Raw genomic sequence first — 15,136 nt, 5'->3', positions numbered from 1 at the left:
GACTTTCTGGACAGGGACACTGAATTGTCCCACAGATTCTACTCCAGAAGTTAATTTCAGTTGCCTGTAACCACAATATATACTGATAGCTTCACCTTGAGGCTTGGTTTCCTTTTCAGCATGGCAAACTGATGTAAGATCTGCAGTGATGCTCCAATCTTCCAATTAATCTCCAAGTCCTTTCCACAATAACCTATGAAATGAGAACACTTTTATTTGGGATACAAACTCTCTCAACACCTGGAGGAGGCAAAAAAAAAAAAAAAAGCTATCTTCCTGATAGGAACACACTCCCCAGTACCCTTGATCAAACATAGGAACCACCACTGCAGTCTACAAATCCCTGGACAATGCTCCTGACTACCATGCAACATCAAAAAGGTCTAACAACTAAGATGTCCACCAAGGAAATGGGCAAGTGTTCCACTATGCGACCAGACTCCGCCCCTCTACTCAAACATAATAAATGAGTTCAGGAGTTCCTTAGTGATCCTTCACCACCAAACTATATCCTCATTTGAGGTCAGAAGTTCTCTTCCTCTGCACCAGTTGACAGCTTAGCTTCACTCTTTACCTAAGTGTCCAAGACAGACAACCTTAGATGTGATGAAACAACTATAAAGTCAATCATGGATCAATGGTCCTCATAGCTATGTTTACAAGTACGCTTTTGAACATCCTCATGGTTGAACATGGTGTTCATTTTGAACAGTCTTTGACTAGCACTAGCACAGAAACACAGTAATTAGGTGTTGCTTGGGTTCACATCAGACAGGCTGTTCCTCCCAGTTGGCCCATTGCTCATTTTAATGTTAAAGTCCCCAGAAGAAATATAGTCATGAGATGGAACGTTCCTGAGAACATCACCCAGACACTCCCAAGTATTCCAGATACTCTGAAATGCTGTTTAACACACTGGCACAGACAACAGTTTTTAGCTGCCAAAACAAGCATTTGCAAATAGGCAGCTTTCTTATTCTGCAGTGTTTCCCTCTTTTAGATTAAGGTGGTTCCTTCCTGTGATAATATAAAAATTCAAATTATTTATTTTTTGATCTCATTCAAAGTCTGTGATAACAAACAGGAAGTGAGGAGTATGAGGTGTAACATCAAGATTAGAAAGGAATGGTTTAACACTCTGCGGTAACCCTATTTCAAGATAACTATTTGTAGAAAGCACATTCATATTGAGCTTCCACGTGGACACACGAACACATAGATGTATATATAATATATAATATAATATGCCTCTGAGAGCAGTTTGAGCCTCATTCATTCAAATAAAATGGCTTTCCTGGATTCATACAGCAATCACAGCCTCCCATTGCAGGACAGGATTTCTCAAAACTTTAAAGTTGTTATGAGGTTAGCAGGGGAACCCAAGCACAGACTCACAGAAACTGACAGACAGCTGAATGAAGGCTCATAGATTTAATTAATCAAAAAAACAAAACCAATACGTAAATGGAGAACTGAACTGAGAGAACAGAATAAAACCAAACAACTCAAAGCTCGACAATAAACACTATGAATACCAAAATGGAAGTCAACCAAAACTAAACTGAACTTACAAAACTAAATTAAGGAGGAGTATTCACTAGATGGGGGAACTGAATACAGAGGGGAAAACAGGCTGAGGTAATCCAGGGACAAATGGGGATGAGGAAGGAACAACTGGCTAGAGACTGAAGCTGAGCTGACGAGAAACCGGGAGGAAAACTGAGTCCATGCGTGAGAAAATCCAGGAGGGGGGAAAACGGAGTCCAAAAGCAAATCCAACAGAATGTCTTGAGTCCGTGACAAGATGTGAGTCTTTGAGGGTATGTGAGTCGATGATCCGGCAGGGAGTGAATGAATGAGCAGGGTTTAAATAGTGAACAGGAGATATTGCGGGCAGGTGAGCTGATTACTGCAATGTGAGTCAGGTGTAGTAATCAGGTGAGTGTAGACAGGTGAGAAGGGAAAGCAAGAGACAGGGACGAGAGAGACAAGGGGGAAAGAGATGACAGACAGAGTGAGCCAAAGGGACAGGTCAAAATAGATGCAGAAAATCAAGGAGGAAGAAAGAAAGAGGGAGAAAGAGGGAGAAGGAACCGGAGCAGGAGCGGAATCATAACAAAAGGTTTTTTTTGTCTGTGTGTGTGTGTGTGTGTGTGTGTGTGTGTGTGTGTGTGTGTGTGTGTGTGTGTGTGTGTGTGTGTGTGTGTGTGTGTGTGTGTGTGTGTGTGTGTGTGTGTGTGTGTGTGCTACTGATTAGAAAAAGATGTATTATTTAATCCAAGCTGTGCTTGGTGGGAGAGTGTATTCCCAGTTTGTATTTTTTATGAGGCCATAAAACAGAGAGCTGCAAGTGTGTGAAATGAGAAAGAGCAAATTATACATGCATATAAAGTCCTTTTCCACATGTAATCATCATATCAGAAAGAATGCACAGACGATGCTTTCTGGGGACCCAGTGAGAAAAGAAAAGATGATGGAGCTTCAGGACCAGAACATATAGAATGTTAAACACATTGGTGTTTCTTTAAACCAATGCAACGAGCCACAGGAAACAGACTGAAGCATGACTTTAACAACCAATCAGATCAGCTTAGCCACATTTATCACATCAAGGCTGTGGTTTAAGTCAGACATGAGTGGAAACCTAATTCTGAAAACACAGCGTCTAGGTACTACTGTGATCTATGAGTGAGTTAGTAAAAAACCCAGTCCCTCCATGATGTTCACTAATGTTGGGATAGGTCTGGGTCCAGGGGATAATCATTCACAGTGCACATGGTCCAAACTGACAACCAAAACATCACTGAATTTAAAATCTGGGAATGCAAACTGAGTAAGACTTTTATCTGCTGACTCCCACCATAAAGAGATTACAAGGACCGTCAAATAGCCACTTCCCAGGGAGGGCTGCATTAAAGTGGATGCTTAAACTGAATTAAATTTTGTTCCTCAGCCTCAATTGAATAGAGTGAAGGGACACTGCTGTGTACTTAGCATGAATATTAACCGTTATTTCACTCCAAGAAGCAAACACACACACACACACACACACACACACACACACACACACACACACACACACACACACACACACACACACACACACACACACACACACACACACACCCTATACAATGTGCAGACTGTTCAGGTTGCACTAGTCAACCAATATGAACTCCCTCAGACCTAGTAATAGAAAAGGTCACTGTGTAACACACCAACCGACAGACACACAGGATGAAACTGACACCAGTCCACTAATTGTTGATTTGATGGCTAACAAATGTATTTTTCAGAATTCCAAATAGAAATTTTACAATTCACAATCACAAGAGGAAGCTTCAGTAGTCATACTGTTTGCAACTTTTTCGTTGTATTCATGTCTGCCTGCATAGATAGCTATAGACACAGTCTCTTATTCTAATCCTCGAGACAATGTCAGCCAAAAGATGTTTATTAATAACCCAACTGGGGCCTAGAGGGGAATAAGTGACATATTCACCCCGCTGGCCCTGTACTCTGTCCATCCCAGGAGAGATCCAGTTATAGGCATGACCATTAGGTGATGGAATACTGTTACAGCAAAGGCATTTCTGCCCAGTACCAATCTGTATTGTGTTTGTTCTAGCATACAATCTCTCAACTCATCCTTGGACACTTCACATAAAATAAATAATAATAGTGATATAAAATTCAAGTTCAGTGTGTATCAACAACAGTATGACCTTTATTCTGTCTAATTGTGTGTACTTCCTTGTAGATGTGTGCTTTCACTTTATTGTTGATAAGCATTATAGTTTTGAATCATTATGATTTTAAACAACAGTCACATAATGTAAATGGATATATACAGTATATATGTTAAAAACACACCATTAAAAGAGGGCAATTGAGCAACTGCACAACTTCTCTATGGTGATTTGAATCATGTGCATTAGCTTAGACACCTACGCAATAGTTTAATGTGAATACTGAAAATGGACCAGGAGAGATTATGGGCCACTACTGTAGCTCAAGACCTAACATGCACAGTGCAGAAAAAAGGAAACAACCAATGAGGCAAAATATCACTGCACACAATAGAAGCCACCAATCAAACATTAATTGCACATAGGAAGCAATACACAAAATTAACACTGCAATGAAAGCTATGCCATTAACCGACAACAAGAAGTCTGGTGAAACAGAGCAGCACAGTCTTCAAGAACACAACCTGAATAGCACCAAGTCATGACATTGCAGCTGCTGGTTAAGACAAGAAAACCACAATAACATTTAAATACAGAGGGAAAGACTCAAAGATCTGACCCCCAAAGATATGCCCCATCAGCCTCTGAAAAGTGCTAGAGGCATTGCATAGCCTAAGGTCAGTTGGCAGGACTCATACAGTCTGAAAGGTTTGCAAAAAGCAGTCCTTGCCTTGTCCTTCTCTTGATTGTATCCACTTGAAAGATCCAATGTTGAAAACTACTGAGCACCGGTTGAGGCATCCAAAGTCTCCTCAATGTCGGGTAGGGGGTAAGCATCTTTCCTTGTCTTGGCATTGAGCAAACAGTAGTCTACACACAACCTATCACAACTGTGCTATGCTTTTGCAACAGTTCTGTTCCTTGTTTCTGTTCTGAGGAAAGGTTAGACCATGACAAGCTGGAGAGATCAAGAAGAGGGGGGCCGACGGTAGTCATCTCTCAAATCATTGTTACGGTGCTCTGGTCTTCAGTCTCCTCATTGAGAACTGAGCTCCTTGACTGCAATCGATCCACAACATGCAGCTCACCTAACTGTGTATGGAGCTGTAGCCAAACATCTTTAGGGAGAGAAGATTTTCTGATGCTAAGGGTTCAAGAAGGGCAGATGAGAGTGTGGTGTTAGCAACGGAAGGGACAGGTAGTGTGGATCCACTTTAAGAATCCAGCAGGAACATAAATGCTTGACCACAAACTTTGGCCATACCCAAGTATCCCTGTGAGATCGATGCTTTGATGCACTGACACAAAGAGTGTCTCTCCACTCCTAATTGATAGCTTGGAGGACAAGTGACTCAAAAAGACTGAGACCAAACTGTCTGAAAAGCAAACTACAACAGGGGCCAGTGATGTTCATTTCTAAGAGGCCAGACACAACCAGGCTGTCACTGGGTGGGCCCATCTGGAGGGTTCTCCACAACTAACACACCTTAGTCAGGATCTTGACTAAAACTGTGACACCACGCTCCATGTATCCTTTGTAAGGGCTTTTTAATCTGTTAGCAGCTCTAAGCTGTAACCAGTGACATCTTTTTAGCAGCCCACCCCCCTATGACTTGAAGCATTTCTTAGGAAACGTTTTCTTATTGTGTTGATCATTGACCTGGTGTCTAAGAGACAGTTTACAGCAACACTCCCCATACTGACCTCCACATATGGACAGTCTCCAATCAGTCAAGAGGGATTTTCCCCTCCTCTGGCACCTGGCTCTCTGCACCTGAGGGGCCAAGTTTCCCGATAGCTGACAGTCAGATCCCCCATCCACTAATTTGCTATGCACCCTAGCTTCAGAGCCGAAACTTCCACAGGTTTACATTACATTCACCCTACAGAACCTAGCAATATGGCCTTTTTTTTTGTAACAATGGCAAATCGGGGGGAAGAAATGGAAATGCTTTGTTGTGTTAGGGACTGAGGCACTCTGAGCAGGTTGTGAGGGCTGATATGACTCATAATTCAAGAATCAATCGAGAATCAAGAATCATTATTGTCATTATGCTTTCACATGGCAAACTTTTGATTGGTGTGTAATTGAGCCTTTTGTTTCCAAAGGCACTCTAATATCTCTGCAATCTCATCATAGGGCCTAGAAGGGACTGCATTTATGCCCCCGTCAAAGCTATTCACTGCCTGGGAATATGTATCACAAGAGTAGGACTGAGGCTTAAATCTACCTCCCTACCTGTGATGTCATGCTCCATGAATCCTTTGTAAGGTGTTTCTTCCCACCTAATACCAATGCTCCAAAGGTCAACAAAATAGTGGGTTCCTTACTGAACTGTTGTGACAACTCTTGCTGTAACATGTCATCAAACACATGCTCAATAAACTGGTCACGCAACAGCACATCAGAATTGAGTGTCTAACAGGCTATACTATTGGAAAACCCTATTAAGGCTCTGTCTCAGCACTCTGAGGCAAGTCTTTGCACTCAGTGCCAACAGGAGGTAACGACCACCCACTGTGGTCCACTACAAAACCCCAGCACATACACTGCTGGTATCACTTTAGAATATACCCATACATACTAACAGGATGACCAGGAAGGCCTGAAGCTAGAGAACTACAAGCATATTTGTTGAACTAGAATTACATCCACTAACTACTATCTCTGTTTTGTATGGTGCTTCTCCCACTACCAGGTTTTTCTATTGACTAACAGCTTAAGGGAAAATTCTAATAGACATGAATGTGTTACGGTTTTCAGTGAGGCTCAAAACGCAGGGAAGAGAAAAGAGACTGAGTGAATTCACAAAAAGAGATTTATTACAGAAACCACTAATTTACAGAAAACTACAGAACAAACTGACACTACACCCGGAAATGGCACGGAATATCCATGACTAAAAGAACTAGACTACTCAGGAGGTCCTCTAGTGGGCTGGAGGTATATGCAAACGTAAATAATAAACACTGACCCACCTAGGTAGGAAAGCTGAATCCAAAAAATACAAAATACTACTCAAAAAGTTACACTAACGAATTTAGTGAATCAAAGGCCAGATTAAACTGGAGAACAGAATTGCTCACCGAATACTAACACTAGAAGTGAGCTACAAAAATACTAAATACAGAATACTCAAACAAGTGAGCCAAGAAATAGTTAAAGCAAAACTTAAATGACTTTCAACAATGGACTGCAGAATCAAAAGGACTAAACTCGAACCAGCAATGCTCGTGTGGAGACTTAGCTTGACCCAACTATGGTGATGGGAAATGGGAAACCCAGTGTTCGAATGGTCGAGGGGAAGGTGGCTGGAGGGGGGCTCAGAGTGTTCAGCAGTTGTCTTCGGAAGTCCGGTGATGGCTTGGGAGTGGACTGGTGTCCAGGAGATGGATCAGGTGAGTTCCTTAGCTTGCAGATGTAGGGTGAAACACGTAGCCAGGGGCTTCCTTGGTCCGGGTGAGTCAGGAGCAGGTGGATGCAGACAGACGACAATCCAGGCTAGGGAAAAAACACAAGAGCAGGTTACTAGAGTTTCTTGGCACGGAGGTAAAGCTGAGCAGTGCAGAGACTGACTATGGATTCTTTTACGGTCCGGCACAGAACGATGAGTGACGTCAGTTTTTATTGTAGAGAGGTTGAATCCTGATTGGACCAGCTCCACCTGCTCCCGCTCTGCTGATGCTGATTGAGATTGTCTACACCTTCCACCGCAGCCTCCACACCAAACACCTGAGGGAGAGGAAAAAAAAGGGGGCAGGGAGATGGGAGAGCCCTATCTGGAACCTGCAGGAACAGGCCTGACAGAATGCACTTTCGGTTAACTCCCAATCCTGACCCATAAAGGCCAGCAACTGGGTGACTGAGAGATCAAACCCAATATAATGTCTCTGAGGTCCAACTCCAGAAATGTGAAAGTGGAAGACCAACAAACAGTCGAGCAGATGTCTTCTAGTGGCACACCTCTGACCAAGGCCGTTGAAACCACAACCCTCATAGTCAAAAGTGCTGTGAGGCCAGTCAGTAGATAAGGAGAGGGGTCTGTGATGATTAGAAGTGTCAAGTCAGAATATGTTGGAAAAGTTGTCCCGCAGGTCTCAATCTTCGGCCCTGTTTTGTTCACTCTTGACCTTGTCTTCTCTGTATCTGGCTGTAATGTACATATTATGCTGACAACGTTTGAAATTTGTGCTATAGTGCAGATATTTTACATTCTGCTGTCAAAGCCCTTCAGAACAGCTTTGTTCAGTTACAAATGATACCTAATAAGCATACATTTGTTTTCAACACAGGTAAAACCAAATACATGATCATCACCAGAATCAAAAACAGTGTTTTTAGCAGTCCGAACAGTTTTACATGGTGGAAACATTGAAAGAGTTACATAGGACAAATATCTGGGAATTTACATAGATCAGAAACTGACTTTAAAATATTATGTAGCCACACTGGGGACTAATCTATAACAGAAATTGCTTTCTTTTACAGGAATAAACCCTGATCCCAACCATATTGTAGAATAACTCTTACTGAGTAATTTTTTTTTTTGTCAGTACTGGAATATCTTGACGTTTTAGATATGCATGCATCAGTTCATCACACATCTATTACTATGAACTGCAATGGTGTCAAGCATTGTTACAGTGAGCAGAGCACTGTAACAGTGCTCCGCTTACTTAATGAAAGCAACAGCTGTTGTTGATCTGCATGACAACAACAAAAAGAAGAATTAGATATCATATTACATACTGTAAGACAAAGCGTAACACATTTCATTGGGCTATTTAGAAAACTCAAATGCTTTTATTCTCACAAGTACTCTTATTTCTACAGCTACTATCCAACCTTTGGTCTGTCTTTAAGCTGTGTGCCACACAAACAAGAAAAACATTATCATGTTTTCTATCTAAGCTCTTTATTGATCATATGTACAGAAAAAAAATTGTGTTCCTGTTTTTGTTGTTAGTGCTGTTCTTCACTTCAGAAGCAATGTAACAAGATGACTTACAGTTGATCCAAGATATTCTGAGGAATATGTGTCTTTGAGAGTGGAAACATGTAACCATTTGTTGTTAGTGTGTCGGTTCAAATTGCATTTGAATTGTAGAGGATAGTGGAGGGTGAGGTCATGTGGGTGAGTTGAGGGGCTTAGGAGTGGGAGTGTTTCCTTGACTGTCATATAAATGGCCTGCCTCTATCTTTATCAGAGTTTGGTGTCTCCACTCTCCACTAGTTTGCCAGGCTTCCAGGCCATCCATCCTGCACCCATTTTTGTTTTCTCCTTTACTCGGCTGCAAAAAAAGTTACACCCCAGTCAAAATGGAGGCCATCAAAAAGAAGATGCTTATGCTAAAGTTGGACAAAGAGAATGCACTTGACCAGGCCGAACAAGCTGAAGCAGACAAGAAAGCGGCTGAAGACAGGAGCAAGCAGGCAAGTTATGAACACAGGTGCAAATCATATGTCAAAAACCAAGAAAATCATGCTTTATTAAACAAATCATGGTGATATACAGGTGTGAGACAAAGTGATTCAGTATGAGTTTAGAAGCTAGAACAAAGAATGATTTCTAGTCATGTGCCTTTCCTAAGATTACATGTAATTCCTTTAAGTTGATGAGACTGACTTGTATACTCTGATCAAACTACTATTGATTAGACACAACATTACAACAATGTAATAATAATAATAATAATAATAATAATAATAATAATAATAATAATAATAATAATAATAATAATAATAATAATAATAATAATCATAATAATAATTGCATTGAAGACATTTACCAACTGATGTGACTGTTTGATGCCCATACCAACCAGACATCTCCAGTTATAACTGTGATTTTATCTGTGCCCTTTGTGCTGAAAAACGAGGAAGAAGTTTACTAATACTTAAAAGCTTATATGGGCTGCTGAAATTTTGCTTCAATTTTCCCATCCTTTAATGATAAAATTGTTAAAACTACAAATATGTACAGAATATTTTGACAAAGGTAACTTTTGCAGGCTTAACTATTGTTGGACTCACACTTCATCCTGTGTACTTGGTTGATGACTATAAAGCAAATGCACTGGCTATGAAATAATGTTACAGCCCAAAATCTACTATTTCTATTTCATATATTGAGAGATTTTTGTTTGTTTGTCAATTGTTGAACAGCATTTGAAGCTCTCCTACGGACATTTTTAAGGTATCAGAATTAGGAAGGGCTAATTCCAATAAATTTCATAGCTTTCATAAACAATCTAAACAATCAGGCTTTTGCTCTCAATGTTATTGAGTAAATGGCCAGATATGTGAAATTGTGAAGTGGGTAGGATTTGAATTTCTCTCAATTTTTCTTGGTCTTTCTTCTCTTAACTACTTAAGGGTAATCACAAATGTTTCTGAGGAGAACCTGTCCAACCATGCAAATTGTGATCCCCATTTGTATGATTAATTGAATATTTGCCCTTTCAGCAGGTTTTTCACCGCTACTACAAATGTGACCTTTAAGAACAGCCACAGACACTAAACATGACATGACACAAAATGAGGGACTGTAAATTTGTGCTTAAATTCTACCAATTTGGTATCTGAGCACAGAGTAGTTCAAACGTCTATTCATATAAAATAATACAATTTTTGTTAAATTTTACATCAGATTCTGGTCCCTTTAATCAATTCTACCTGATTATACTAGCCATTATGAATTTATTTTCCAATGACCTCCCATTATAAGTAAGAGGGAACAACCAAAAAAATTTCACAGATGCATTCTAAGTAAAACTAGATTCCAAAGTTTATCAAAACTTAATATGAGTCTGTAGCAGTCTGAGTTAGTCAAATAAAGAGGATACTTTTCAAAGATTATGGTGTCAGTAGGACACAGAACCAGACCTGTGGATTTTGTTCACCTTCCATTGGAAATATGTCAGAAAGGGATGTCTTCATAGCTGCTATGAGCCAGAGAAATAATTACAACTATTGGAAACTACTCTAAGTACTTTTTAAGTGTTACCATGCTTGTAAATGGAATGCACATAATTAATTATTTTTCAGGGGAATTAAAAGGGTATTATTTTTGTAATCAAATTCTATGATGAATACATTTTCTATTCCATCTAACTCTGTGAATGTTCTCCAACACCATTAGCATGAAGACGAACTTCTGCAAATGCAAAAGAAGCTGAAGGGGACTGAGGATGAGCTTGATAAATACTCTGAGGCCCTAAAGGATGCTCAGGAAAAACTTGAGGTTGCTGATAAGAAGGCTGCTGATGTAAGTAAGACAACTGCAAAAGCGCAATGGTGTTTGTGAATGGAGCACAGTTAGTAACATTACATTGTCTATACTTGACTAACCAGTAATTTCAGAGACTTACTCCTCCCTGCCATATAAAGACTTAGTAAGACAAGACGAGAGAGTGGATTTGCCTCTTTAGTAGACACAGCAATTTGTTGGGCACACTTTCTTAGACTAGGTGCACAGGGCATGTAGCTACCATACATTGCAAACCTAGAAATATGTTAGTCTCCATACCATTTCATACTGTCATAGTGTGGGCCCTGAGCTAAGGCCCTGATAAAAGCTACAATGGAGCCAGTGTAAACCAAGCCTATTTGATTCCCTGCTTCTCTGTTGCATTCCATTCTCATCATGCCCTGCATGGACTCATAACAGCTGTTGTGGGGATTCAAAATCCTATTTTGGCTATGATGTCAGCCGCTGAACCTTGACTGTGAACTTAACAATGGTTCAAGTCCATTTTAGGTATATCACTCTATCACTCAATCCTCCCTGGTTACAGTATCTGCCAATGTTCACTATGGTACTGTTCAGTTTTAGTCTCATTACATCTAGCATAAGACTAAGTGCTACTTTTAAAACTTGTATTACTTAATTAGGTATTATATAAAGAGTTTAGAGTTGTCTCATATTTTTAGATCATTACAAAAAATACAATTCCTTAATTTTGCAGGCTCTATTGAGGCTGTTACAGCACAGTAACAATCATCTTTAATGACTAGACTTTATAACTCATGTGAATCATCAACCATGCTGATCTAAAATCACAAAAGAAAGGAAAGTAGAACTTCAATCACAGATTCCTCCCCGTGTTGATGCTCTACAACAGTTAAGTTGTAGAGTAAGTCCCTGCAGAATTAATGTCACTGCCTTTATATCAGAAATACAGGTATCAGCAAAGCACGGACAATGTAAAGGTGTGGTGCAGGGCTATCAAGCTCCAAACTCCAGTTGAAAAATCAACACTGACATACAACATTCACACCATTAAATATTTACATGTAATGTTAAATCATTTGAATTCATTTGTGCATAACTTGCATTGATTAAATCTAAACATCACTGTAGTATGGTTCACTGCCGCACTGAGAGTGTTATGAATGCATAATTAAGTTTACTTGCTTTTTGAAATTTCGGAAAAGCTATTTTGCCTCAACCTGGTCCAGGCCTGTAGCTGTAAGAATGATAGTTTATTTGAATCAATCTTCACTCCATTTTTCTGTGCTCAGGCTGAAGCAGAGGTAGCTTCCCTGAACAGACGCATCCAGCTTGTGGAGGAGGAGTTGGACCGAGCTCAGGAGAGACTGGCAACAGCTCTGCAGAAACTGGAAGAGGCTGAGAAGGCTGCTGATGAAAGCGAGAGGTGACTTATTGTTGTAATTTAGTAATTTAGTGGGTCTTGAGGAGATTCGGTAACGACTGAGCTCAACGGAAAAGCTCCTGGCAGTGAAATAAGACTTGAACCAGTTAAGAGCTGTGCCTTTAATGCTCACACACTGTTCAAGATAAGATAGGAGAATAGTGGTGGTTAACTGTGTCAAAGGCAGCAGTCAAGTCTAAAAGCACTAAAATGGTAGAATGCCCTGAATCGACAGTTAAGACAAGCTCTTTAAAAACTCTTAAAAGGGCCGATTCAGTACTGTGACAGGACTTAAAACCAGACTGAAACTTTTCAGAAATACTAAAATCATCTAAAAATGTTTGCATTGGTTAAAAACAGCTCTCTCCAAGACTTCGGATCAAAACAGAAGTTTAGAAATGGGTCTAAAATTGGAAATTTTAAAAACATATAACTGTTTCCCTAAAATTATGAAGTGCATAGGAGCCCAATTATTTATTGTGCAAAATAAATTAATCTAAAAACTTTCCAGCAAAACAACATTCAGGTTCATGAAACCCACTTTAGCATGATGTAGCAGCTGGCCCACATGCAAAGCTTGAACCTGTGAGAAAAGAGTGGATGCAGACTTTAAACCAGAGATTGTTGCATGAGGAGAATAAAATTAACCCTTAGTTAAAGCTCTAAACCCACAATGGGCCAATGAAACATTGTAAAGTTGCAGTTGGATCTTAGAAAAAGAAGACAGCATTTGAGCAATGGTGCATCAGAAGCAACGGGTAGGTAATCACAGTTCAGTGTAATTAAAGTTGAATTTAAGAGTACAATTATAAAAACAAACAAGAAACGTTGTTTTGCAGCTGTCTAATGTTAGCTAATTTAAATGCAGCATCAATGTTAGGCTTGTGATAGTCTGACTCACTGGGTGTAGGTTATAGGTATAAGTCTGCCATTGGCCAACCATCTCAGTCCACATATCTCCTGCTTCCACTATCTATGAGTTACAGTTTTCTTTGCCACAGGAAACAACAACAACCTTGGGTCTGCAACCTATTGCACTGAAAACATAAGATCATGTTCAAATCATAATCAAAGTCAAATTTATTTATGAAGCACATTGAAGTACTGTACAGTTAAAAAATGAGAAACATGAATAAATTAAAATTGTGTAAAGAAAACACAAGGACTAAAAAACAAAGCTAAACAAAAATAATTAAATAACAGGAAGAATAAAAAAAATACCACACAGTAATAATTGAAGGTTCTGCTTGACAAGTTTCTAAAGTTTGAGCATTTCTCACATGGAACTGCTGTTTTTGAGCCTGGATCTTGAAACATCTTGGAGCATCTGGTTGTTCGACTTTCGTGCTCGATCAGTTCTGCTGTGGATAAAGACCTATGCTTCCCTATCAGGGAAGACCAAGTCTTGCCCTTACATGTAAATTAATCTGTTCATCTGTCTTTTCCACCTGTAAGAATGGAACTTCATAAAAGCTCTATAATCGTGTCTTGCAAAATGTGCGTCCGTTTGCATTCAGTATGCTGCTGATTCCCTGTGTTCAGATGAGAAGGTCAAGATTGCTTGCATGAATTCAAAAGAATGTGACATACGTGTCGCTATATATATTCTAATTCAATTACATTCCATATAATGATGTTCCTTGGTCTGCTGTCTCATTTCCTGCGTTTGAGCCTCTGTTCCCACCGTAACAGAGACATGGGGAATTCTCATTCATTTTTGTTCTAAGCGAATTTACAAACAAAGAAGGTGTTGACCCTGCTCAACTATTGCTCAAATTGATCCAGAGCATTACTCGTCATCAGCATAGTAACAGAAACTGCTATGCATACCTGCTGACTTTTAATTGTGACAGCGTGTAAAGGTTAACAAGTGTGGGACCTAAAATATAACCACTATAACACCATTATATATGCTTACAAAGAATACTTCATCTGTTGGATAAAATATGTGAAGTCATTTTGAAATAATTAACTGGTCTACCATATCAGAAGCTGTACATAGGTCGAGTGGTACTAAAACAAAGGGGTTTTTTTAGACCTCAACTCATTTTTAAACTTGACTAATGTTATTTCAGTACTATTCACTTTCATTAAAGATAGTGCTACAGATGGCAGCGTCTGTACTGCGCTCCCTAGGAATTTGTCTGTTTTTGTTTATTCTCTCTGTGTTTAGTCAGCTTAGTCCAATAACTTAGAGCAGAGAGGAGCTGCTCAACATCAGAGAATCCTCTCTGGACAGTTTTCCAACTTTTTGCTCAAATCTAGATAGTTTTCTTGAACTTTTAGTTGGAGGAGCAGCAGCTCTGTGTGGGACGTGGAAAAGATGTAGATGTGGCAAGCGAGCCAACGTGCTCGTAAATCTCCAGCTGCGCAGAATCCAACACCACTTCCATCAATCAAGGTGAATCTCCACTCCTTGTGACTGTCTGTCACAGTTCTGTCAAGACATCACAGCCCTAACGTGGAGTCCTTTTTCATAAACTGCAAGCTGTTTAATTTACTGCAGGAGTTTCCTCGTTCATCATGGTCAGAGTTGACATCGCCTCCCAAGCCAATGTGAATGAAGTGCTGCAAACTCTCGCTGAACAATTAAATGGCTTTGAACAGAAACACCCGGAGTTGCTTTTTTTAAAATTGTGTTTATAATGGGGGACTTTAACAGAGCAAGATTAAAGCAAGAACTCCCAAAATACAAATAGCATATTAGCTGTCCCACCAGAGACAGAAACACACTGGGCCACTGCTACACCACTATTAAAGGAGCATACCACTCTGTTCCCCGGGCAGCTTTG

General features: G+C 39.9%; 1 protein-coding gene across 1 annotated transcript in view; it reads left to right on the top strand.

Annotated features, from left to right (window-relative positions):
* The first annotated feature begins 8,895 nt into the window (after positions 1-8,895).
* Positions 8,896-15,136, top strand: part of LOC111585116 (tropomyosin alpha-3 chain) — a 26,234-nt gene continuing 19,993 nt past the window's right edge. The window contains exons 1-3 of the mRNA XM_023294500.3: positions 8,896-9,123; positions 10,832-10,957; positions 12,214-12,347. Coding sequence (XP_023150268.1) covers positions 9,010-9,123; positions 10,832-10,957; positions 12,214-12,347 — 374 coding nt within the window. The 5' untranslated portion in view covers positions 8,896-9,009. The remainder of the gene's footprint in view (positions 9,124-10,831; positions 10,958-12,213; positions 12,348-15,136) is intronic.

Source organism: Amphiprion ocellaris, chromosome 15 (genome assembly GCF_022539595.1).
Source record: "Amphiprion ocellaris isolate individual 3 ecotype Okinawa chromosome 15, ASM2253959v1, whole genome shotgun sequence".
Taxonomy (NCBI): domain Eukaryota; kingdom Metazoa; phylum Chordata; class Actinopteri; family Pomacentridae; genus Amphiprion; species Amphiprion ocellaris.
This window is presented reverse-complemented; position numbering and strand designations above follow the sequence as displayed.